This window comes from Sebastes fasciatus, chromosome 23 (genome assembly GCF_043250625.1).
Source record: "Sebastes fasciatus isolate fSebFas1 chromosome 23, fSebFas1.pri, whole genome shotgun sequence".
Taxonomy (NCBI): Eukaryota; Metazoa; Chordata; class Actinopteri; order Perciformes; family Sebastidae; genus Sebastes; species Sebastes fasciatus.
Window position 1 is genome coordinate 22600830 of NC_133817.1, and position 26665 is coordinate 22627494.

General features: G+C 40.0%; 2 protein-coding genes across 5 annotated transcripts in view; one reads left to right on the top strand and one right to left on the bottom strand.

The window, feature by feature from the left end:
• The window catches only part of cerk (ceramide kinase), a 53935-nt gene extending 46206 nt beyond the window's left edge, over positions 1-7729 (bottom strand). Inside the window, exon 1 of one of the 2 annotated variants that reach the window (XM_074625651.1) lies at positions 7367-7729. In XM_074625651.1, the coding sequence (XP_074481752.1) occupies positions 7367-7541 (175 nt within the window). In that variant the 5' untranslated portion in view covers positions 7542-7729. The remainder of the gene's footprint in view (positions 1-7366) is intronic. The other variant, XM_074625650.1, reaches the window with a different exon arrangement.
• Positions 7730-11029: 3300 nt separating this feature from the next.
• The window catches only part of tbc1d22a (TBC1 domain family, member 22a), a 186984-nt gene continuing 171348 nt past the window's right edge, over positions 11030-26665 (top strand). The window contains exons 1-5 of one of the 3 annotated variants that reach the window (XM_074625656.1): positions 11030-11279; positions 12189-12245; positions 15339-15522; positions 16853-17102; positions 23058-23240. In XM_074625656.1, coding sequence (XP_074481757.1) covers positions 11218-11279; positions 12189-12245; positions 15339-15522; positions 16853-17102; positions 23058-23240 — 736 coding nt within the window. In that variant the 5' untranslated portion in view covers positions 11030-11217. The remainder of the gene's footprint in view (positions 11280-12188; positions 12246-15338; positions 15523-16852; positions 17103-23057; positions 23241-26665) is intronic. The other 2 variants (XM_074625654.1, XM_074625653.1) reach the window with 2 other exon arrangements.

Below are 26665 nucleotides of genomic sequence, written 5' to 3' on the forward strand. Positions count from 1 at the left end.
GGCCTGTGCATTGAGCGCCCGCTTTAGATTACAAAGCACAGATCTGCCTGGGTACACATGGCAGTGAGCTGTCAAACAAGACATGTGGATTCCTCCCAGGCACAATGGGTTTGTTAAGCCAAGGTTTAGGCAAACAGATGGAGGAGAAAAGGACAGCAAAGGTGGAAGGTATAACAGGAGAACAGTCACTAGGGCTGCAGCGGTAGTTCTATATCGCTACATGTGCCGAGTGTATCAGTCAATACAAGTCTAATACTCTGGATCCCTATTTACACCAGCAACACGGCTCTACGGATGGCAACGTCACCACTTTGGTTCAGACTGAAATATCTCAGCAAATATTCAATACATTTTCCATACAGTTTTGTACAGACATTCATGTTCCCCAGAGGATAAAGCCTAATGACTTTGGTGATGCCCTGACTTTTCCTCCGGTGCCACCGTGAGGTTGGCGTTTCTGTTTTTTTGTCAAATGTCTGAGGAGCTGTTGGCTGGGTTGCCATGAAATATGCCATAATATGCATACTATTGTAACTATCTACTTACTTAACGTTACATATTTATTTATTAAATAATTATTTCCAGTCTACAATGGCGGCAGTGCTACCACAGCACCATTTAGTGGTCAATAAAAGCATCAGAGTTTCATCTCTTTGCTTCTGTACTCTTTGATAACAGCTAAACATCAGCATGTTGGCATTGTCATTGTGAGCATTTCTCATGTTAGCATTTAGCTCAAAGTCTAATGCTGTGTGATGCTTCCAACAACTATTCCATGCAGTACCCTGTGTACACCATGTACTTACTCGCGTAGAGCAAGGATTTCAACAGGGTAGTGTTTTCTCAAATCGAACACGGCTGTTGTGCACTCACCGGAAATGATGATTGCCACTGTTAGCTAGCTAGCTAGCTAGCTAGCATCATGGTTTACGGTACCAAATCATTACAGACTGTGAAATTAACCCAATAAACAATACTGACGGCTTCTATCTGACAACAGTATGGTGGGATTTCTTTTCTTAACTTTCTTAATTTACATTTGTATAGTGCAGTGTTAACCAGAGCAACCACAACTGCTGCTGCAACCTCCCCCGCCGCTATAGAGCCAAGATGGTGGCCGTTGAGGGGGAGAATTGTCCAGCGTTCCACTCAACTTGTTGACCACTATGAGTTAGGGATGTTCATAATTAACCGTTTAACCGTTAACCGACATTAAGCATTTTAACCGATTAACGCTATCGGTTAAAACGGTTAAAATAAATGTTAATAATTAACTTAAAAGCTGAGCGGCTCAGAAGAGCGGCTCGTCTCTTTAAGGAGAAAAGCTGGTCCACCTTAACAGCCCACCTTAAGAGGCGGAGCCAGAGTTGCAGGATACAGGAAGTCGGCTCCGGTCTCTCCAGGTTGCTTATGGGGAGCGGAGGAGTTGTAGTTTCGTAGCATTTATTCACTGACAAATAAACTGTACACACACTGCTACACCTACGTTCACAGCTAGAACAACACCACCAACACACACACGGTCTGTTGGCAACTCACTAAAGTTATTCAGACTACGTGTGCGGCGGTGAGCACGAAGCCTCCTCCGGCAATGCTAGAGCTGCTAACGTAGCACAAACACACACACTGTTGGACACTAGCTAAAGTTCTGCCGGGCAGACACACAGCTGACAACCTGCTAAACTAAACTAAATGTGAGGTGGAGACTTTTACTGGGAAAGTGGCTGCATGTCCACGACACTACACGCAGCATCGTAGCTGCTAAGTTAACGCTCCCGGACGGTGAACTGGAGACTCCCGTCAACCGATATCTGTTGTGCTCCTGCAGCTGGTACACCGCTGCATGAGGCACAAATCTTGTCGGTAAGCGGTTAATAATCGGTTAACGAGGGTCGGTTATTGGTTAAGAACATTTTTCAAAATGAGCATCCCTAGTTCTGTGATACATTTGAACATTGTCGAGGGTGGATGCCACATGAGGAGTTCAATTACATGTGCAGATTTGAGAAACCTGCTATATAGCCAGAAACCCTTGACAATAATAAGCTACCAGTGGGCAGCGGGTGTAACAAATCTTGTCGGTTAACAGTTAATAATCGGTTCACGAGGGTCGGTTATCGGTTAAGAACATTTTTCAAAATGCATCCCTAATATGAACACACTTATGCACTCAAAATAGCAAGTTTTTTTTCTTCCAAAACTTTTGAGACTTACTGTAGTTCTACAAGTGACTGATGCACAGAATCATGTAGCTTTGTTTTGCTTCTTTACTTGTTATATGAAGATTTTGCAGAGGGATTTTATTACAGGGGAAAATTCAGTGATGCTGATACCTTATTCCAGCCTGATTTCCAATACTCCCTGTATTGCTATAAGTGAATCCCTGACTGTAAACTGTTGGATCTGTATCCAGCTCTGCCATATGGGAAAGCAAATATCTAAAACCCCCCTGGCCATGAGAGATATCCAGGCTTAGAGGGCCTGAGGAAGTACTACTCGCTAAGCATAGTGATTTGGAGGAAAAGGGGAGATGCTTTCTAAAGCATATGCCATGATTTAGTCGAGATTTTCCTCCAAGATGGGAGCATGCATTGTATAAGAGGAGTGACTCTGGCATTATGTGAACATAGGGTTTACTCTAAGCCCAGAGGCCATCTCAGTGATTGGATTTTGCTTGTGTGTTTGAGAAAGTGAATCTGTGTGTAAACAACACATGCCTGGCTAAGACACCCTGTCTTGTTCTTTACTCAGCACCTCAGACTGACGGACGCTCTGATTCGACCAAATCTACTTAAATGTCAAAGGTAACATCCACTAATGTCGCCTAAACCAAAACATCAAGACCAAAGTGGTGTTTACCACTCATATCAATTCCTCTTGGCATTCATGGCACAAGTGAGTCAGTTTGATGTTAGCGGGGGAAAATAGAAATTTTGGGCAGAAAAATGGAAAATAGGAGCTGAAGAAGACCTGTCAAATTTGAGTCACGCTGCATGATTTTCTGCTATCAGCTGGGATTAACTTTCTCTGTCTTCTCTCAGTGCTGCGGATGATTCACCGATTTTTTCTCGACTTCTAAATGTTATTTGATGGGAAATGTTAAATTTGTACCAACTAACATGTCCCCTTCTATCTTAATATCCCTGCTTGTTTTGTCAGATTTTTTCATTTTCAATATTGGAAAATTATGCTGTAAAAAATTATCCATTTTACTCTTGATTTACTTATCTGTTTGCATTATTTCTGCTGGCATGGACACTGAACCTGTGACCGTGCAGGTAAGGGGCTGGCGTCTTGAAAAACAACCCTGCAAACTCTTGGACAAATATTTCAAAGACACTGTCACTAACTAGAATGGCACTTGGAGAGCACAAAATGTGCATGTGTTATACCCTGTGGTCTTAATGCTCAGGCTGATTGGAATTCTTAAACATATTCCTGAATCCGGATCATGATTCGGATTGCCACCAAAATCGAATGGATTGTTCAGTGTGCCACACCCCACCCCTCTAAAAAATTTCAATCAAATCCACTGTGGACTTTTGGAGTAATCCTGCTAACGGACAAACAAACCAACAAACCAACGCCGGTGAAAACATCACCTCCTTCCTAGGCCTTTGGCCTTGGTGGAGGTAATTAGTCTTATAGACAGCTGCACACTTTTGCAGCTCTAAATGTAGGTTAAACACGGAGAAAGAACTGCCCAGTGCGGCAAGGGAAGTGTGGAATGTTTGTGCAGCCCGTGATGGAAGTCAATAACTGTAAAAAACGTGGAGTGCAGAAATACAGCATTTCTTTGTTTGGGAAAAACCACCACCGACGTCTCTACCATAGTCACTGATTAACTAGACTGTATTGACTACCAATGATAACCACACTCCACTCAAAGTATAAAAAGATAAATAGAATACTTCACTTTAGCTTGCTTAAGCACTTCAGTCACTTGATTTTCTCATAAAGAACGTGATGTTTGCTGTTGGACTTACTGGATATTTATTACTGGCAAAGTCTCCTTGTTTGATTCCTAACTCCAGGGTAAACAGAGCCGCTCTTGTCACAGCGCTCGCTGGGGGAGATTTTGGTGGAGCCGTGTTGAACATTGACTCAATAAATGGAAGTCTTTATGGCAGGTTATTATAGGGCGCTTGATACCACTTTGAGGAAGGTCAATGGCCAGGTTTAAACTGAAGTGTGCAGTGCCAGCTGTAATAACTCCACTCGATATGGTACAGTAATTGCAGACCGGGGAACCCATCTAGATGAACAAACATTAGCCTCGGGAGGTTATAAGGACGTCTGGATTAAGTGAAAGTTGTCTGATGCAAAAGATGGAAAGTCATCTATAACATCTCTCCCCATTCATCGTCTATGGAGCAGTTCCAGACATCACAAATTTGAGTTTTAGCACTCTAGTTTTTGGATTTGGTAACCCGGTCGCACTAAATGGCGTTTGAATGACATGGTAATTCGCAAGTCATTTCGCGTGCAATAAGAACGCCATTCTTGCTTTTGGTGTGTCATTTGTATGGCATATAGTCTGTACTGACTGCAATATAAACAGACCCACATGAATATGCTACGCTGAGAGCTGGTGACGTAAAATAAAGTGAGAAAGACTGCTTATGGTGGGTTGGATGGGTCCAACAAACACAGGACTATCATCCAGGAGACCAGTGTTCATGTCCCAAAGTGTTTTTGACTTATATTGAAGTTATGTTAGTGATGTTTGAGACGTGTGTTTTAGTGACATGTTTTTCGTACTTCTGTTATGTTGTTTCCGTACGTATTTTACTTTGTTTACGTACTTATTTTAAGCCCAACCATGATGTTTTTCCTAAACCTAAGTGAGTGGTTTTGTTGCCTAAACCTAACTGCGGCCGTTACCGTAGCTTTGCTGCATGGTACTCAAATGACACATGATACAGTCCTTGTAATGCCGTGCTATTTATATGCCTTCACATGAGATCAGGTTGGAATAACGTGTGCATTTTGAAAATAGGCGTAGTTGCCCTTTAACCCCTTTAAAAATGTTGTCAGTTAGCTAGGCAACAGTTACACCTGGCAGTTAGTGGGTGTAAACATTAAAGCTAGGGTGGGTAATGTATTTTAGAATTTTTTTTTGTTATATTTGTTGAAATTCTCTTTACATCCTGACAGCAATCAATAAATCAAATGCTCTGAAAAGAAAACGCACTCACTGCAAGTCACCGGAGTCTTCCACAAGCTGCTAGCTTGACAGCTATGAGTGCTAATAATAGCCATGTTGGTTGTTTACGTACATTATGATGATTTAGGGGAGTGGCTTTGGAGGGAGGTCTGAAGGGACGGACTGTCAGTGATGTCGGCTTGGCGACTTTCTCGTTAGATTTAGGGACTTTTGGAGCTAGTGCTGCTAGCTACTTTAGTACTAAAAATAGCCATGTTTGTTGTTTAAGTTCATTATAATGGTCATGTCTAGAATGTAACTCCCAAGTTGCGAAACTCTCGCAAGATGGTTAGGGTTAGGTATTGACCTTGAATGGTTGGTTAGGATAGGTCGTCGGCCAGCAAGTCCTGCGAGAGCTTTTACACGTATTCGCAACTTGGGGTTTACCTTCATTCATTGGTTACCAATTATTATATGTTTACATTCATAATGATAATTTGGGAATTTCCATTTAAAGGGACGGACTGTCAGTGATGCTTACTTGGTGACTTTCTCGCTAGATTTAGCCACTTTCACAGCTAGTGCTGCCAGCTACTTTCATTGGAAAAGAGATGGCAACACAGAGCTGGGTTTTTCAGTTGGATCACTTTTAAAATCTAGTGTCTTGCTGGTTTCCCCAATGTTACCTACCCAAGCTTTAAGTAACAACTAATTTCGAGTCTACATAAGAACTACTTTGTGTGGTGCAAAAATTTTATATTAGAGATGCGTAAATCTCTACTTAGTAAACACTAACTAGGCTAAGTTGGAACTCATGAAGAGTTAGTGCAACCAACTCGCACTGGAGTACCCAGTGTGTGGATGAACGGATGTAGTGCAGGAATCCTCTGCCGTTTTAATCTGAGTGAAGGTCATACCCTGTACTGTATGTTTGGAGATAATTCTGCCACTTTTTGCCTCAACATGTTCAGTGAAAAAGCTCAAAACAAGATCCTCTTGGCTGTAGGCCCTAAAAAGCTGACATCCTGTAGATTTTCCCAAAGCTCACTGAGGCAGAAAGGCCCCTTTCATGAATGAGAAAGAATAAATGAACTCCTTCCTGGGGGACATATTAGATAACAGTCAACCCCTTCTAGTGTTTACGCATAAGAAACAAGAGCCTCCTAATTATCTCAGACTGAAAACCCACTTGTGTGACCTGCTCTTGTCAGGGTACAGACCCCAGCTACAGTCGCTACACGACCCGACTGTTGCTCCCTCAACATGTGCGTGATCCTGATAAGGAGTGCAGACTGGGAAGACAGCTGCTCCACACTTTTTTGCATGGGTGACGTGGTTACTGAAGGCAAATGATTTATTGGAGGGAAATATAGACTTAAATACAACTGAACAACATTGGTTACTTTCTAAAACATATTTTAATTTGATGGTTTTACTTTTGGTGTTTAGTTCATTTACATATTTGTTTAAAGGGGAACTACAGCCATTTTCAAAATTCATACATGTTATTCCTATGGTCAAAAAATATTAGTAAACATGAACACCTCTCTCCCAAAACCAAAAACTGAAGTGCTAAAACTCAAATTAATCAAACAATGAGCTACCTCAGGGTCCGAGAAGTGAAGCCAAATACCAAGATGGCGACAGCCAAAATGCCGAACTCTAGTCTTCAAAACGGCAGTCCACAAACCAGTGGGTGACGTCACGGTGACTACGTCCACTTCTTACAATCTATGAGTATAAAGTGTGGAACTGCTCCATAGACAATGAATTGGGAAAGATGACTCTGAGAGCACCCAGGGGAATTTTCGGAGTGTTTGGGTACATTTTTCTGTTTCACAACTGACAACACTACAAGAAACAAACAACTGTGGGTCCACAAAAATCAGTCTCCCATTCATCGTCCTGAACGGGAGCAGCTCCAGACTTTATACCTGATGACATCACAAGTTTGAGACTTCTTTCTCTGGTTTCTGCTTTTGAGAGAGAGTAGCACATGTTCACAAATATTGATTGAACTTTCCTCGGCCATGGAAATAACATGTCTGAATTCTATATTTAAGTAGTGTTCCCCTTTAAATATTTATTAATCCACATTTTAACAGGATTAGTTAGGCTGTTTGGCCTATATTTCATTAGTTTTAAGGCATGAACCAAAGTCTGTTTTGTGGAATTATGACAAAGCTATTAAACTCATTCACTTCTCCATGTTAGACTCACCTGTTGCAGCACTGTTGCTGATGCCAGAGCTTCGTTTTCTGCTCCTCTCAACTTCCTTCCAGACCAGAACGCAGCTGGTCAGAGACACTTCTACCTGTCTCTGTCTGTGCTGGAGGAAGAGCTTCGAACAAAGTAACATGGCTGGTTCCTCCATAGTGTCGCTCAGACGTGTCATTAGTTACGCAGTCGCCCGATGGTTGTCATCTCAACTTTGTCACAAAACGCTGGAACAAAACGCTGCTCGGCGTCTGAAGTGCGTGGAGTCAGTGTGTGCGGGTCGGTCGGCCGGTGCTCTCAGGGGAAGAGGGGACTCAACAAAGATCGTCTATTAGAAAGATGATTCACTTCATAGTGAAAACTTAACTGGTCTACTTCTCATGCTGTGCTGTCCTGAAATAGACATAGAATGGAAATAAAAGGCTCGCTTTAAATGACATTGCCTGCATTTATGGAGCAGAACAGGCCTATATTATGCAACTTATGTTGGCCTGAAAATAAAAATGTGTTTGTTTTTGACAGTTCATACCAAAGAAACATTGTTATATTAGTATATCAAAATCTTAATCTCCAAATGTAAGTTGTGTCTAAACGGTGTGCTGAACTATTAAATGTATAATTCAAGCAATAATGCCATTTTCAAGTATTTTTTAATACTTCTCATTAAACATAATTCACAAATGTTTAATTATAATGTTTCATTGTGTATTCCTTGTTTAGCAGTGACTAATGCTACTTAATTTCTTTCTTTCAAATGTGACTTCATATGGCCTTTATTCTGTTTTATAACTAAAAACTAATTGTAAAAAGAGTAACATTTTTAATTTTGGGATTATGTGTAATTTTATTTTTAAAATAAATAAATAAAAGAAAATAACTAAATCTTAAATGTTTTTACAGAACATTTCTGCAGAAATAATACAACTTGTACTGCTTTTCCACTACCACCAATACCGTAGCAGCATACATGACTTTTGCGGTACCGCGAAATAGTGAAAGAGTGAGAGCTCTCGCCTTTCATCCTCTCTGCTTCAACCCTGTGGAACTAACACTGAATCAGCACGTTGCGTAAACACACATGAGCTCTCTGAATCATGACTCAGGGCAGTGAGGTGCTTCCACACTGTTCCAGACTGAAAAGTTGAATAATTACCTCAACCTCTCATAACCTTCCCTCAGACAGCAATGAAGCAAACACCAGCATTAATGATGACTAAACGGTGTTTATGTGGGTTTTGCCCTCCACAACATCCTTATTACCTCTGCTTTTAGCTGAGTGGAAGCTGGGCTGATTTCAAGATGATGCAAATAATGTCACAATACAGGTGGTTTGCCCTGTCTCTCTCCACCTACAGTGTTTGTCTTTGTTGTTGTTTTTCTGTGTGACTGTGTGTTTGACAGAGTGAGAGAAGGGAATTCCAGGAGGCATTGTCCAAGTACATCTTTTGCTTCTAATATTGAATTAATAGTGTGTTTTCATGTTTAGGCCAAATCTGGCCCTGAGGCAAATGCACTTAGCCCCCTAATGAAAGCTGAAGTATTAGTGTACGTTAAAACTTTTACAGGATTTTTTAATCAATCTCCTGTAGATATAAATACAAGGCTTATGTAAATCCCAATAAATATGACCTTGAAACATCTAATACTGTCCCAACATGATGAGAAGCCGTCATTTGAACAGCGCATGGTGCTGAAATGAAGTTTAATAAACTTAATAATATGGTTTATCTGCCCAGAACAGATTAAAAAAAGTACTTTTATTCAACCATAAATAAAGCAGGCTACTATTTGTGCATATCTATGTGGAGTTATATAGTACATCTCTATTCTCTCAGTGCCACACTACTTTTTTTTCTTTTTGCCAAATGAGGATTAACATAAACAGCTTTAAAGCTGTTAGTCCTCATTTACTAAAAGGAATTATGACATCTGCATTTATACAGGAATGTGTTTCCATCATGTCAGTAAAAACATTGACCCCCCAGTGAGCAATGCTGAAAAACACTTTCCCATGTAGAAGCTAATTTGCTGACCCCTGCTGTATTGTGTCAAGACACATATACTGTAATACTTGTAATTTTGGGTGAAAGTCTTAAAACTAAGATGCAGTACTTTACCAATACTTTGTAAAGTCCATTATGCTATAATTTTACATATTCATATTTATATGATGATCTAGTTCATGACCCATCATACCCCACGGAGTGTAAATTGATGAATTGGCTTTCTGATGTTTTTTGGGTTAGTGACATAGCAATGAACATCTGTAATAACTATTGCATCCATCAATACAAACAATATATTCCCAGAAAAGAACATCTATAAAGACCTCATCTTTGTCTGAGTAACAATGTATGAATACTACAGTGGGCATATATAAACAATTAAAAACAATAGTAAACTTAACTAAACTATAAATACATCCGCTTATACTTTACTTTACTTTACTTTATACTTTATTGTCAGACAGGTCTGAAATTTGTTTTGCATAACAGCAGCTCCGTTTGCAACATCACAGAAAGGACAAAGACAATAAACAAGGATACAAACATTTAAACATTACAATCACAGAAGACAATATTCAGGGCCCTTTAACGCACATTTGATCTGGGATTAGGCTCCATATTTAGTTTAAGGATTGACTGATGCAAAAAAGAGTGCTTCAGTCTAACCTTATTAAATCGTGGAACCCTGTATCTCCGATTCGATGGTAACAGTTGATATTCACTGTTCAAAACATGTATACCAGGGGTCAGCAACCTGCGGCTCTTTAGCCCCTCTCCAGTGGCTCCCTGTGGATTTTTAAAAATGGAAATGAATAACCGTTTTTTTGTTTACATTTTTCATTTTTATTTATCATTGTTGTAGGTCTATGGTACAACGGTACGACGGAGTATTAGGGCCACATTGAGGGAAAAAAAATAAATCTGAGATTACGAGAATAAAGTCGGAATATTACGTGAATAAAGTCATAGGTTTATGAGAAAAAAAGTTGTAGTATTATGAGAATAAAGTTATAATATTATAAAGTAGTAATTTTACCTGTTTTTATTTTTTTCTCATAAAGTTATGACTTAAATCTCGTAATATTACGACTTTTTTTCTTGTGAAGTTGACTTTATTCTCGTAATATCACGACTTTTTTTCTCGTAAAGTTATGACTTCATTCTCTTAATATTACAACTTTTTTTCTCGTAATGTTACAACTTTTTTCACGTAATATTATGACTTTATTCTGTAAATCTCAGATGTTTTTTCCCTCAATGTGGCCCTAATACTCCGTAGTACATTTGCTCTTTGGCCCTCACTGCATTAGACTTATATACTATATACTTAGACTATAAACTGTGTTACCTTCATCACAATGATCAAATGTTTTGCGGCTCCAGACAGATTTTTCTTTTTTTGTTGCCTAAAATGTCTCTTTTGATAGTAAAGGTTGCTGACCCCTGACCTATACTATAAACTGCTATGGGAATAGTAATGTTAAATGGTAAGCATTTTGATCTCCCAGCTTGTGGTCCTGATGCTGATGGGCTCTGGTTTGATTGACAGACAGTTTGGAGTTTCTGTCAACAAAGCACAGACAGTGAACGGTGACGTAGTCAACTTCCCATGCCACCTAGCAGTGGATCTCACTTGTGATTGGCTCACAGCGAGAACGCGTCGCTCCAGCCAATCACAGCAGCGTTTGCTTGCCGATGAGGCAGTATCAAACATGGCGGCTCTCTGAGTTTAGGAGGAGGAACCTGGTGTAAATAAACACACATCTCACCTTTTACACCTTTTACACACAACCACAACCACAGCGACCAGGTGCTCCTGTCTAACACTGGTGGGACCACACAGGGAACATGTCGACTGACGGGAATAAAAAGCAGTTCTGGAAAAGAAACGCAGCGAAGGTTCCTGGCAGGTGAGTGACGTGTTGGTTAGCTTAGCTTTAGCCTAGCTTAGCATAGCTAGCCTTCCTCTACTGACGCTGCTCTGTTGAGCTTCAAACGCAACTTTCTCTTCCACTGACGGCCCTGCGCTGTTGCACACAGTTTGCGAGTTTCACTACTTGTAAGGTACCAGTGTGTCTGCGTTCAATGAGTCTCCTAAACCCAGTTTACTCCTCTCTGCTGTTAGCTGGCTCAGAGCTACGATGCTAACAGCGGCTAACAGTGGAGCAGTGGAGCCACAGAGTTTCAACTAGTGATACTATAACCATGTTATATTACAGAGTAGTCCTGCTCTTACAGCACATTACAGTTCTCCTCCTCACACGTAGTCCCAGTGTTCTAGTATATTAACTGGCCTTGTTCTGGCTAATAACAAGCTAACATGGCTAGCTGGACAGCCAGTTGTGAGTTAGCTCATTCATTCACATTCTCTCTTCTTTTTATTGGCTTTATTTCACAAACTGGTCATACAGGTTCAATTACAAAGACATGTGCAAAACTGTAAAAGGAACACAAGACAAAATAACAGATGTCAGGGGATAAACAGCTTACCAGTACAAAGCCAGGGGAAATCAACATTTCGATAAAGATATTAAAGGAGGTGCATAAAGTTACCGTCTTAATAGAGGAGAGAATCTATTCAATGTATTGTTTGGTTTCATGTTCAAATACAAAAAAATAATGTTTAGATTGACTAAATTTGGATTTATGTATCTGAAATTTAGCTAAGAGAATAATCAGATGAATAATATAATGTTCTTTGATTTTACTGTTACCTTTATGGAAAACAAACAAAACATTCTCTAGACATAGAATAAAACCAGGGTCAATATCATCAGTGATGAATCTTTTCCATCATTCTCTCTTCTTCACTTCCTCAGCATCCAGCATGTGTACGGAGCTCAACATCCGCCTTTCGACCCGCTCCTCCACGCTAAGTAAGTTCAATGCACTTCCTTATTGTCGCTAAATGTCATCTGAGTAGTTTAGACAGCTGTTTGTGTTAGTTTGGACTTCTGTGCTAATACTAACCATTTGCCTCAGTTGGTAAACTACATGCTGCCCCAGCTCAAGTTGACCTCCTTGTCTCTCCTCTACGTTTGCTCCCAAATGTCTTTTAAAAGCTGACATGACACATTTCTTCTGCATGGAACATTGGATGAAAATCTCATCCCTTATCATGGCAGATCAGGTTTCATTGATCACATGATGTTTGGACTAACAAACAGGTTTATCTGGTGTGTATTACATTAAAGGGTTCTCTTTCTCTTCATCTTTGAATGGGAGGTGAATGATTTGTTATGAGCAAGTTTAATATTCCCTCGATGACCTTATAGATGATTACACAAGACCTTTATTGAACCGTTAGTCCCTTGGTAAAAATCTGAATACATAAGCATAAGCCAGGACTTCATTCACTGGTTTGAGTTCTTAGTTTTCTTCCATTTCAATTCACCCCTGCCAGTTGAGTGAGGTTGCGTCTGAAATTCCATACTAACATGCAATTTAGTATGCTAAAACAGTATGTAAGATATTTTAGTATGTATGAAACCTTAATATGAATCAAACGTGACGCAAATTGCTTACTATTTCTGGTGGAATATTACTGTATGCAAAGCTGGACACTATGCTGGCATATACAGTATATCCCAAAATGCAATGCAGTAGTAATGACAACATTCATAACAAACGTTGACGGCTAGCTCTTTAACATCAATAACGCTTCAATTTAAGTGTAAGTATAAGATTTCACTTTGCGAGGCGTAAAATATATTTTAAATTAATTCAGACTTTGATTCTCACAAACCGTCGTTTTGGTCACATTAGGTTGGCACGAGTTACCATGGCTACATGTCTCCAAACGGCAAGGAGGCTCTCGGGAAGTGACGACGTAAATTACTGCTCGGTGCGTCCGAAAATATACATACTGCTGTTTATCCACACAAAAGTATGTTGCACGATAGTACACATATTGGGTATGTAGCACATAGTATGTGATTTCGGACGAAGCCTGAGTATTTGGCAGAAGACATTTAAACAACAAAACAGCACAGAAATTTTGAAGGGTAGCTACCGAGCCACTCACAGAAGACAGACTGAAAACCGCTGTGGTATGGATTTATACTGTAAAACATGTCATACTTGTAGGCCTTATGCTATAGGGACATCCCAGTCAGGAATGTGGGAGTGTTTGTTTTGCCATTTGACAGCTGCTAAAGACACCAGTGGACTGGACCAGGCAATTATTGCCACGTCCCTAATTGCAACATGCTTAAATGTGTGAAATGCCATAAATCGGGTTTCCAGTATAATTCTGATAACCTTTTGTTTGCACTGTATGGCCTGTGCTGTTCTGCAGTGTCCGTGGAAATGCATCTACCTGACAATCTAGTAGTTAGATGGCTGTGTTGACAGCTTAAAGGACACAAGACATGCTTTCAGTTAGTTTTATTTTGACTTGTTTGAAAAGCTTGTATTCATGTCCAGTACAAACGGATTATGTTACGTGATTTGAAGCTCTAAGAATTCAAATAGAAGTTCAAAGTATCAGTAATTCAGGACTACAGGGTACCTACACAGGTCTGGGGTGTGTGAAAATATGGGAATTAATTAATGTTTGATTGAATTCATTAATTAATAAGAAAAAGATGGGACTTTACAAATATTTTTAGGGGTGACCCAAATGCTTTGAGGCTTCTACTGTTGCCATAGTAATCAACCTCCAAATCAGTATTTGAATGCTTTGTTTTTTGTTTTTTTAATATATTTAAGTATGGATAAATATTTATAAATCCCCAAATAGCCCATGAAATAAGGAATAATCCCACAACATTATTCATTATTCATATTCAACATTCATTATTATTAGTTTTTCTCAGACAGATATCGCTGTTTGTTGTGTGTAGAGGTGCATGTGTGTACAGTAGTGCGGGAGCGGCACTGTCCCGAGGCTTCGAATACCTTCGAATATGTCTCACCGAAGCTTTGAAGCCCTAAATATTTTATATACAACTAATAAAACTGTAAAATCTTGAAATTTAAAGCGTGTAGAAAACTTTTTTTTAATTAACCAACATCATTTACTTCTGTGTAGGAAATACTTTTCACTTTTTGAGCTGTACCTATCTCACATGTACACACACACACACTGATAGAAAAACAGCCTATTATTCTGTAAAAGTCCTTTTATTTCTCCTGACTGATGTTTAATCATGTAGATTTCCACAGAGGGTTGAATTCAATTTGCTTGTTTTTTTTGTCAGGGTATATGTTCAGACTCTCTCTTTTCTTCTAAGTTATGATGGAAATAAGCTAATATGGACAAGTCTCTCTCTTTATTATGGTAATCCTTGTCTTTGTAAGAAATCAGAGCACCCCCCCCTCCTCCTCCTCCTCCTCCTCCTACCTTCCTTTTTCCGCATCGCATGATAAGGAAAGGTTGAGTTTAATTGAATTCTCTTTTTTTTGTAGCATTTCTTGTTCTGGCTGAATGAAACGGTGTCCTTGCAGCACAAAGACAGCAACTTGGTGTCTCTTGAACATGACCAGATTCAGTCTTGTTAGGTGCTGAGAGACCTGCTTCTGATTGTAGTGCTTAAGATTAAGTGTAAGAGGTGGTGACTCACTTCATTGTGAGTCTTCTGTGTTGTTACTGGTAAGCTAATTCTTTCAAAAGCCAATGTCAGTGCGTAAAACGGTGACATTTTGCAGACTTTGTTCAGGCCAAATGTTGATTAATTTATTAATTGTTAAGCTCCTTTCTTTTTTTTAAAGGGCTAGTGTTCTTTCATTACTTTGCCCAGCCTGTCAGTTTCAAAATAATTCACTTCTCGTCTCTCTTTTTTCCTCCCTTATCCTCACTGTGGTTATTTACTTTATCTCCCTCTCCTCTTCTCTCCTTTACTGCCACTTCTGTTCCCTTTCCTACACCCCGACTCTCCACTCCCCCTCAACCTTTCCTCTCAATTTCTTTAATCTCATCCTCTTCCCCTTATCTCCTCTCTTTTCACGGCACTGTCTCCGTCCCCCAGCCTGATTAAAGCAGGTAACAGGCCTCCTCCGGCCACGCCGGGCAAGCCCAAGAAGGCCACCACCTTCCAGGAGTTTGAGAGCATCACAAGCGACGCCTGGGATGTTGGGGACGATGACGACGAGTTGCTGGCCATGGCCGCACAGAACCTTAATATCGAGGTTGTCATGGAGACAGCCAATAAGGTGAACAACCAGATGCAGTGGTTTGCTATAAAACCCTGACCGATGACACATATTTTTCTGCCACAGTTCCTTGGACAAAGTACAGATGCCCTACCCACTATAACAGCATACCTGTAGTTCATCTTGTCTTGGCAGTCCATTAGAAAGCATTTTCATGAATGCACCTTTCAAACAGCTGCTTCCTGCTCACATTTTTACATAAAATTTATATAACATTTTACTTTTTTTATACATTTTAAAAAAATGTTAAGCAACTGTTTATGATTATTCTGTCAGGAAAACATGCTTCAAAATGTTTTCCTTGGTTTTCCTGACAGTATAATCAACAGTTGATTTTTTTTAAGGATTGAAATGACATTAATAGACGTCAATTTTTGTGCTCAATTTAAGAGTGGTGTCTGTTAGGGCTGAACAATATGTCAATGTTATATTGATATTGGGATATGAGACTAGTTTTTATCTTAGATTTTGATTATTTTATTTTTTTTAGGCTGGATTACAGTAAAGTTACGTCATTTTTGGAACTTTCCAGACTGTTCTAGCTGTTCTGTTATTTGCCTTTATCCACTTAGTCATTATATCCACATTACTGATTATTATTTATCAAAAATGAAATTGTGTAAATATTTTTGTGGTCAACCATACACTATCGTCGCAATATCGATATCAAGGTATTTTATAAAAAATATCATGATATTTGATTTTCTCCATATGGCCTAGCCCTAGTGTCTGTATACCAAAGGATGTTTGGTATAGTTACTCATGTACTTTCTGCATAAATGTTGAAGCTCAGGGAAAATTGCACATTGTTTACAAAGTCTTGCAGTTTGTGTTAATCTTTAAGGAACAGTTTGTAGTATTTAGAGGGATCTATTGGCAGAAATGGAATATTATATTAATAAGTATATTTTCTTTAGTGTATAATCACCTGAAAATAAGAATTGTTGTGTTTTCGTTACCTTAGAATGAGACGTTTATATCTACATAGGGAGTGGGTCCTCTTCACTGAGCCGGCCGCCATGTTTCTACAGTAGCCCAGAACGGACAAATCAAACATTGGCTCTAGAGAGCGCCATTCGCATTTTCACGTCAGCCACCGGAGTTCTCCTACATGCTTGGCACACGGGAGAAGTTTCAGTTGGTTGCAATCTGCAACCTCACTGCTAGACGGTGCCAGATCCTACACACGGCACCTTTTTAAAGAATTATTAGATACACAGAATTGAAAGTTGCAAACTTAGTTTACAGATTACAGAGATTTGCACAGATTTCATCAGCAAAACCTAAGGCTCACCAGTGACACACCTTGTTTTTTCTGTCAACCGAACAGGTCATCGAGAATCACAGCAAGCAACAGGAGCGACAGAGGCAGGATGACACATCAGAGCTTGAACAGAGAGAAGAGGACACACAGGAGGAGGCGGCAGAGGACGAGGAGGAGGACGAAGACGATGAGGAGGACCTGGTGAGGGAAGGAGATGTGACCAGCCCAGAGGTCTCGTTTGCCTCCCAGAGCAGCCCTTACACTGATGGCCGTCTTGTAAAGTCCCAAAGCGAAGCTCCAATTGGGTCACCTAAAGGTTAGTGAGCACCATTGCTCAGTGTCCAAAAAGTTTTCTGGCTCATGTCACCTGCATACTAAAAGCTTGACTGCTTTTACTTCTAGTGCACCAGTGTCAAGGGATAACTGGAAAAGTTCTCAGTTTTGATAGACAGCTTTGATATTATTCTTGTATGTGTGTATGGTCTTATGGTTCAATTATTTATTTTAGTGTAACTATAAACAGGTTGTTCAGCCAATGTGTCCTGCATAAATAAGAGTTAAATGTGGGGGAAATAACAGTAAAATGTCACCATATCAACTTTTAATGCTATGCTGTAAATATGATTATTTACTGTGGTCTCACAGCTGCTTTGTGTCACCACATTCAAATAGTATCAAAGTTTCAACAGAGCCATCCAGCATCCAAACAGCTTAGAAATGAGGAGAAAATATTTGGCAGATGTTATCGGTCTGTAGAGCAGTCAGTGTTAATGATAGACTGCCAATGCTGTGCTTTGATTGGACTTGTGTGCAGTTTACACACAGAGCGTGCAGCATTGACACAGTCTTAGATTATGCAAATACGGAAGCCTTCATAACAATAACATTCAGATTTTTGTTAATAGGTAGTATTAAGTGTTGCAAGTGATTGTTATTCATGAATGTTGGGGGTATTTTTGTCAGAATAACCTGTTATCTTCTCTCATAAGCAAAATAAAAACAAAGCAAGAGAGGGAACATGCTGTAGCAGGGCTGTCACAATATCAGATTTTCCCTACACGATTATCATGGCCAAAGAATTCACCGTACCGATAATATCTATGAAAAAAAGGCTATCAGTCATATTCATCTTTAGCTTTGTTCATTGTGCATTTTGTCTCTTATTTGGCAAATGAATTACACTCAAAATATGAGTGTAGGGAGGTGGAGATAGTGTAACCATAACTGTATATATACAATGATTTAAAAGGCGCTGGATTATTTCCACAATATTATCATATATCTATTATTAACATGCTGTCAATATTTCATTTTTCATTTTTAAATATTGCGGTTATCATCAATATATATTGGAACACCTCAGAGGCCCCATGATACGATAAAATCACGATACTTCAGTCACAATATGATCATGTTGCTATTTTTGAAGTTTGTCAACATCTGTTTTATCTAATAAGATAGTTTTCACTCTGTTCACCTCAGAGTTTCATTCACATATCGTGAGGTCAGAGGTCAAGAGACCCCTTTGAAAATAGCCATGCCAGTTTTGCCTCGCCAAAATTTTGCAGAAAATTTTGAACGTTATTTAGCATTCTTCTCTACAAGCTAACATGACATGGTTGGTACCAATGGATTCCTTATGATTTCTAGTTTCACATGATACCAGTAGCTTCACTCTAGCGTTAAGACTGAGCCTGCTACAACCTCCGAAAGACAGAATAGCGGCCAGGATTGTTAAGAGGGAAATAGTTTATATAATAAATGATTGATATTTGACGTCCGTGTATTGATACTATGTTATTATTATAATATTGCCACGCAGAATATTGCGATACTGTGCTATATAAATTTCCCCCCCACCCCTACGCTGTAGTAAGGAGCAATTTTTCTGTTTCTGCCCTTCCTTTCTTGCCTTCTTTTATTCTTATATTTAAACATCAGGTGACAGTAGAAAGAAATATCACTATCTCTGTCCATGAAAGGCAAAAGTCAAGAGAAAGAAAGAAAAGAAAGAGACACCTTTCCTCCAACTCCTCCTTTTCAGTTTGGCTCTGTTTTCCTTGAGCACCTTGTCTTAAGCCTGTAGCACACAGAAACTGCTCTGTGTCATGGCACCTATTGGCCCCGTGTCACTGTTTAAGACCTCTTCCAAATGTCACTTCAGTGTTTAACTCAAAACGGGGCACAGCAGCACTGTACAGCAACACCCAATCCTTGTGTGAAACAGTTTTATCCTCGTCCTTGTAAACATAGAAGAGGACAGCTGTGGAGAAATGGTTCTACTGTTGCTTTATAGATTATAACATCAGCAGCACTAGCAGCAGACGCTGTACGTGGTGAACGTCTGTCTGGCGGGTCATCATCTGCCTGTCTGCCCGGGTGTCTGCCGTCCTGTCTGTTGCTGTGTTTAGATACAGATCACATAAGAAGCCCGTTGCCTTCAGGCAATTCCTCTTATCTCCTCAGAGAAGACTATGCACAGCCAGGCTTGCATGCGCTGCCACATCACGTATGGATTCACAGATATGCGAGACGACACCTTTTGCACCTCCATGAGCATGTTGCAGAACACTGAAGCTTATATATAAACCTTAATACGTGCACACTCAATGTTCTTGGCAGGTGGGTAAACAGCTTGACAAGCACAGTTACAGTAAGGCTGACTGCTGGTTTCTCATTTTTCCTTCCTCTCATTTGTTTTTTTCTCTTTTCTTCTTCTAAGTGTGTGCAAGATGTCAGCAAGGACTAGCATGAACACACTTGCCCCATTCTAATCAGATAATGGCACACATCATAGCTTTCATTAGTGACTCTCTCCATATACTTCTACATTATGTACTCCTTCTTGGCACTGACCATCCCAGTGCCCTGCAGCTTAGAGAACGAGGGACACACAGCTGGGCTCTCTGAAGCCTCTGGGGAAGTACTCTGTTTGTGTACTTTCATGTAGGTATTTATCCTTCCTTCCTTGTCATAATTGATGCAGTATACTGTGACTGATGAGTGAACATTACTGACTTCCTCTATCTTGGCTTTGTCGTTTATAGCCCTTTAAAAGTTATTAAATGGACTATAAAAAGGGCTTATTGTTAAAATCACACAAAAGGTTCCACTACAAAGAAACTTTGATAATCTTTTTTAATTTTTGTAAGTGCAAATAAAGCAGCTGAGAACAGATTTGTAGCTTTTTATTTGTTCTTGTAAAGAACGGAAAAGGCTATTAAAATCGGCAGCATTCCAGTTTTCTTAATTGCTATGGAGTGTTTGTGCGACGCGACGCGCTGTAGATGTGTCGTGATTTTGCTCTAGCGCTGAGAAACGTTGGCAGCGCCGTTCACAGGGATCTTCATGAACTTTTGCTCACTGTCTAGTGTGACAGACGGAGCACCGCTCTCCGCAGTGAAGTCTCGACCTCATCAGCTTGTTCATAACTTGTCTGTGTGGTGCCACTGTTTCGTTCTGCGTCTCTTATTTTAGCACATCTGGGGGGAACATGTGGCACTCAGCAGACTGAGTTAATGTGTTTGTCTACCCGTTATAAAGGCTTCACAGTTGAATCAGAGATTTTGCAGCAACCACAACTGCTGCCGTCCTGGAGGCTCTTTGCAAAGCAAGCCACTAACAGTAACTGCATTCATCACCACCTGGGTAGGATATCGAAATACTAAAGGACAGTAGTGACACTTGTTTCCACATTTACGTTACTGTGGCATGATGTCATTCATGCTCTTTGCCACATTCCTGCTCTTGAGTACTTTGTTTAATATTAGGGCTGTCAATCGATTAGGATTTTTAATCGCGATTAATCGCATGATTGTCCATAGTTAATCACGATTAATCATAAATGAATCGCACATTTTTTATCTGTTCAAAATGTACCTTAAAGGGAGATTTGTCAAGTATTTAATACTCTTATCAACATGGGAGTGGACAAATCTGCTGCTTTATGCAAATGTATATATATATTTATTATAGTAAATCAATGAACAACACGAAACAATGACAGATATTGTCCAGAAACCCTCACAGGTACTGCATTTAGCATAAAACAATATGCTCCAATCATAACATGGCAAACTGCAGCCCAACAGGCAACAACAGCTGTCAGTGTGTCAGTGTGCTGACTTGACTATGACTTGCCCCAAACTGCTTGTGATTATCATAAAGTGGGCATGTCTGTAAAGGGGAGACTTGTGGGTACCCATACAACCCATTTACATTCACTGATCTGGAGGTCAGAGGTCAAGGGACCCCTTTGAAAATGGACATGCCAGTTTTTTCTCGCCAATATTGAGCATAAGTTTGGAGCGTTCTTTAGCCTCCTTCCTGACAAGCTAGTATAACATGGTTAGTACCAATGGATTCTTTAGGTTTTTCTAGTTTCATATGATGCCAGGATCTTCACTCGAGCTTTAAAACTGGGCCCGCTACAACCAAAAAAATGACAAGTTGCGTTTATCCGTTAAAGAAATTAGTGGCGTTAAAATGAATTTGCATTATCACATTAACTTTTATAGCCCTATTTAATACAGATAAGAATTGTAGATGGAAAAATATCAACTCTCTTAACCTTCAACTTAACTTTGGTAACTAGCTAACTGGTCAGTTTGTAACATGGAAAGCTGCTGTGCACAGCAGTCACTGTGCAGCTTCTAATCACTGCTAGTCGCATTGTGTCACCTCACTGCTGCTGAAATTAAAGCCTAGCGTAGGTCATGAACATTTCTCAGTAAGAGGCTAATCAAAGTTTTATACTGCAACATAAAAACTGTCCTCCAAACAGAATCAAGGGAATACTCCGTTCGGAGGATGCTGGACTCAATAATGTCGGGCCTTAGTGTCAAGTGCTCTGAGTGAAGTTTACTAATTCAAATGTTTAGCCATGCGAGCGGCCCGGGTCGAGGGATGGCAGTGTCAGTTGCTCAGCCGGTCGATCCACCACTTTGGTCCAGGCTGAAATATCTCAATAGTTATTAGATGGGTTGCCATGGAATTTTTTACACACATTCATCTCCCCCTCAGGAAGGATTGTAGTAACTTTGGTGACCCCTTAACTTTTCGTCGTTGAGACCATAAACTCATGTTTACAATAATTACTGAGGTAATAAATCAAGTGAGGAGTAGGCTCATTTTCTCATAGACTTCTATACAATCAGACTTCTTTTAGCAACCAGAGGAGTCGGCCCCTGCTGGCTGTTGGAGAGAATGCACGTTTAAGGCACTTCAGTATTGGCTTCACTTCTCAGACCCCGGAGTTGCCCACTGGGAGGCCCACAGTCTCAGACTTTGAGAACCCCTGATCTAGCACCATCATCAGCTCAAAATTTGTGTCATTTGTGTTTTGGTTTATGACTAAAAACTAATGACCTTTCCATCAGCCTCAGCTGTACTTTGTTTTCAATAATTAGCTAAAGTTAGCATGCTAATATGCTAAACTTAGATGGTCAACATGGTAAACAATATATTTGCTAAACATCAGTGTGTTAGTGTTGCCATTGTGAACATGTAAGCATTTAGCTCAAAGCACTGCTGTGCACTGCTAGCATGGCTGTAGACCCTTAGGCTGCATTCACACCAAATCAGATTCTACAAATTCTACAGATAAACCTCGAAACTGTAGTAAAGTCTTGCTGGTATGAAGTTAATACACAGTCACTAGATCACCTTCACTGTCTGTGACATATTCTACAGATGTCTAGACATGTAAACTGTATTATGTAGCTGATATGATGTCCATATACTGTCAATAGATCACCTTCACTGTCTGTTGCTGCTGGGACACGCAGCTGAGACGCGAGAGGCTCGCGTGTAAAATAGGTGACCCTTCTATTCTATAAAATAGACGCGCGTCTCATGCGGGCAGTGTGTCCACTCTAACCTGTTAACATGGACGCCGAAATAAAAAACAACACGCCACGCGAGACTCACGCGAGACTCAAGCGGGCAGTGTGTCCACCACTTCAGTCTTGTTTTTCTGCTCACTGACATTCGAAGCTGCCAATATGCAAGCTTTTACAAAAGAACTTTAAATTCAGATATTAACAGCGTTTTTAAGAAAAGCAAATTCTATGGTTAGCTTGATTATTTGCAAGCGAATACTATGTGAACAGAAAGTAATCTGTCTCCAACACTGTTTACAGGTATTTGGCAAAAAGCTATAGGCTGTCAACCCTGCCTCAAGATCTGGTGGTGCATCATGTGAAAGCCTTCCATTTGTTGTTTGTGTTTACGTAACCCTTTGCCCCGTCTCGACTCTTCATCCTCCCATCAGATGCAGCAGGTGAGCACGCAGCCCTCCACAGACAACGGTCTCTGCCCCACCGGCCGCCCATCATCCCGCTAGTGGCTCGCATGGCTGACCAGAACACATCTGGCACCCCGGCCATGACCGAGAGGGAAGCATCCCGTCTGGATAAGTTCAAACAGTTGTTGGCTGGGCCAAACACAGATCTGGGTAAGAGATACTCCTCCAAAAGGTCTCCACTTATCTGTCAGCGTGTGTCACAATATGCGCTCTTGCACAGTCCATTTTTCTCACTCTACATTTCTCAGCTTTTGTCTAGTTTTGTCCTTTTCTTTTTGTTCTCTAAGCTCTTTAACTTTTTCATTTCCTTGTGCTCTTTTGCTACTCACTCTTAGTTTGCTCACTCTCAGTCTGCCAGCTGTGATGCGCTTTTAACGATGCTGTGAGGGGGAAAGTCATCCAGCCATCTGGACATGCAGATTACAAGGGGAAAAAATACCAGCAACAACAAAAGCAAATGACAGGCCTTTGTTCTAACCAAACGACAGGCCTTTATTGTTTATCCAACCCCAGAGACTTTGTCTGCTCCCACTGCCACCCCAGTGGCCGTGAAATCCTTGCAGACCTCCCTCTTTACAGTTGACTTCGTGTCCTCTGAAACTAACTTTTAGCAACTGCCACCGCACCAACTTGTTGCATCAATCTCGTAGTTTCAGTAGATTAACTAAATCAAAGTGGCTATCAGACGAGTTTGGGAAATGAACGTGTCTGAGGGTACATGTTGAATGTTAAGATCCAGCCAGTGACCAATCCATAATTTACAGAGTGCTATGTGATGAAATGCTTGCTGTTAAAGAGCAGTAGCTTCCATGAATTCCAAGAGTTTTTACATCATTTTTAAAGCTAAGGTTGAATGGAATGAAGGCGGCAAAGCAATGATTTGTAAAGCCTAAAAAATATCAAAATTGATAGTGGTCTGCTGAAGTAGGCTGAAGTAGTCGAACACCAGAGTTTTTATTTAGGCGGTTAGTAAACATATAATAATAATAATAATAATATTTAATTGAAATGATAAAAATACAAAATTTTTTGATATAATATACAGAATATGTAGTTAAATTTTTTTTTCCATGAACTAATAACACTTAATATCATTATGTAACATCATCATAATGTATATGATGTCTTGCCAGACCAGTCAAAGGCCTAAGCAAGCATGATGCTTTATACAGTATGTCTTACTTGGAGTCCCTGAATTCTGAGGACAGAGGATTTTTGTGCATGCTGTGAAAACAACAAATAATGCTCAAGCTAGAAGTGGGTTCCTATGACCTCATTTAGCTTTGGTAGAAGCACAGAGACATACTCATTCAAATTTTGTGGATTTATGTGGAATCAAAAAGTGAAATTTTCATGTCTTTTATATTATAAAGCCGATTTAAGTGATATATAAATTCTGTGAAAGTATCAAAACGGTCAATCCACAGATAAATACACACAGCCTGTATTCAGAAACTGTGCGTTTGAAACAAGCCGTCAGGATTTCTGTACATTTGTGATGTCACAAATCTACAATATTTAGACAATTTCACAGTTTTAAACGTAAACATTCTAAATGTGTCCCAGTTTATTTCCTGTTGCACTGAATGTAAATAACATCAGCTGAAAGGAAGTAAACATGGACCCAAACTGTTGCCTAGAAAAGCAATTCCGTTGCAATGCCGTTGAAATGCACTAAAACGGAGCGTTCAGGCAGAGGATAAATACAGGTATATTCGGGCAGACTATGAGAAAAATAATGTGTTGTTTGAACATCAAAGCATGTAAACATGTTCTAGTACAAACCCAAAATACAAGTATGAACCAGAAAATGAGCATGATTTGTCCCCTTTAATGTTCAAGAAACGCTTTATTTTTCTCATATCGGCTGTGCTCTGTTTGAGCCCAGTCTGCTCTGATTGGTCAGCTGGCCCACTGTTGTGATTGGTGAACAGCACCAAACTCTTCGGACTCCGCTCTAACCAGCTTTGTTTGAGGGCGTGCCAAACTAGGTGCTAAGCAGGTATTATGCAGATGTGTTACTTGGTGACATCATCACGTTACAGAAGAAAAGGGGGGACTTCAAGCAAGATGTTTCAGGCAGTTCAGGAGCAGTGTTTAACAAAGAGTAACTCCCTTTGGTATGGACTTTGGGCTTTGTAACTTTGCAGCCCTTTTACATGCACAAAAAACGATATTACACCCTAAAGGAAATGGAATGTAAAGGATGTGGTCCTTCAGTGTTTTTTGTGTGTTTATGCTGCATTGTGTGTGTATATATGAGCCTGACAGAAGGGGAGCATGAAGTGAGACCAAGGGAGAGAATTAAAAAAGTGCAGTGCTTAGCAAGAGAATGGGTTATGTGCCTGTCTAAATACCCTAAATATGCTAAATACAAAAAGAGTGTGTCGGAGATATTTCAGTGCAGAAATGACACAGTTTAAATACCGTAGCCTCCATTCTCAAATAGTGGCTGTGGTCTTAATTTGCCACAACTGAAGAGGCTACCAGGCATTCATTTGAGACAGGCTATTATTAGAAGCAAGCCTTTATTCAGATCCTCTTGTATAAGTATACTTAATCATATTTTAGTAAGAATCTCCTCGGTTTTCTAATCTGCTCTGTTTCTGCTGTTTGCTGTAAATGTATACTCAACACTTCCTCATCTGTTTCACATCCAAAACTGTACAGTGTTTCAGAAGGTATAATCCCATTATTGGGAGGCTTTATTCTAAGACATTTTCAGTATAGACAGACTGACACTGGATTTTTGAAGCGGATACTGATATAGATATTTGAGAGTTTAAAAAATCTGCTAACAATATGTCAGCCAATGTTAGTGTACATACATTTGGTTATTAAAGTTTTAACTTTCTTAGCTCTCTGATGGACAAACTATGTAGCTGAGAGCCTGAGACACTCTCTAAATGGCCTAAAACATATCTTTGGCATATCTTTGGCATATCTGTACAGACATTTCTTGAGACTTATCAGCTAACATATTTGCCAACAATTAGAGCTTAGATTCTCAACCTGAACCCAGTTGGGCCCGGCCTGATCCGCCGGGTTCGGGCCCCGATGTAACTTCTCAAAATTCCCTCAGGCTTGACTCGAGTTGGGTTCACAGAAATTTCCAGAAGTAGGGCTGCACTGAATAGTTAGAAGCTTCATTCACAACGTCGACATTCAAATCTAAATCAACATTCTAATCTAGTTTTTGCATATCTATTCAGTCTGTTTAAACCTGGTATTTCTGCACAGTTGCAGATCCAGTGGTGGCTGCGTAGGATAGTTCCTGACTCCCGTGATCCAAACTTTTTCAATAACTCTAGAGCGTTGTAAAGTAGGGATGTCACGATACCAGAAATCTAGTCGTAGATTTTTTTTAAATATTGCCTATATATTATTTTTAGTGGAAATGTGCTTTATTTTATCTGGCTCGGGCCCAAAACTGCAGATATAGTTCAAGCTCAGGTCGGGCTTGGACAGAAACTATGTAGGTTCATGTAGGGTCAGGCCTAAATTCGTTTTTCTTCATCATATCTCTACCGCCAACACCCATCTATTTACAATAAGATAATATTGGCTGAGATATA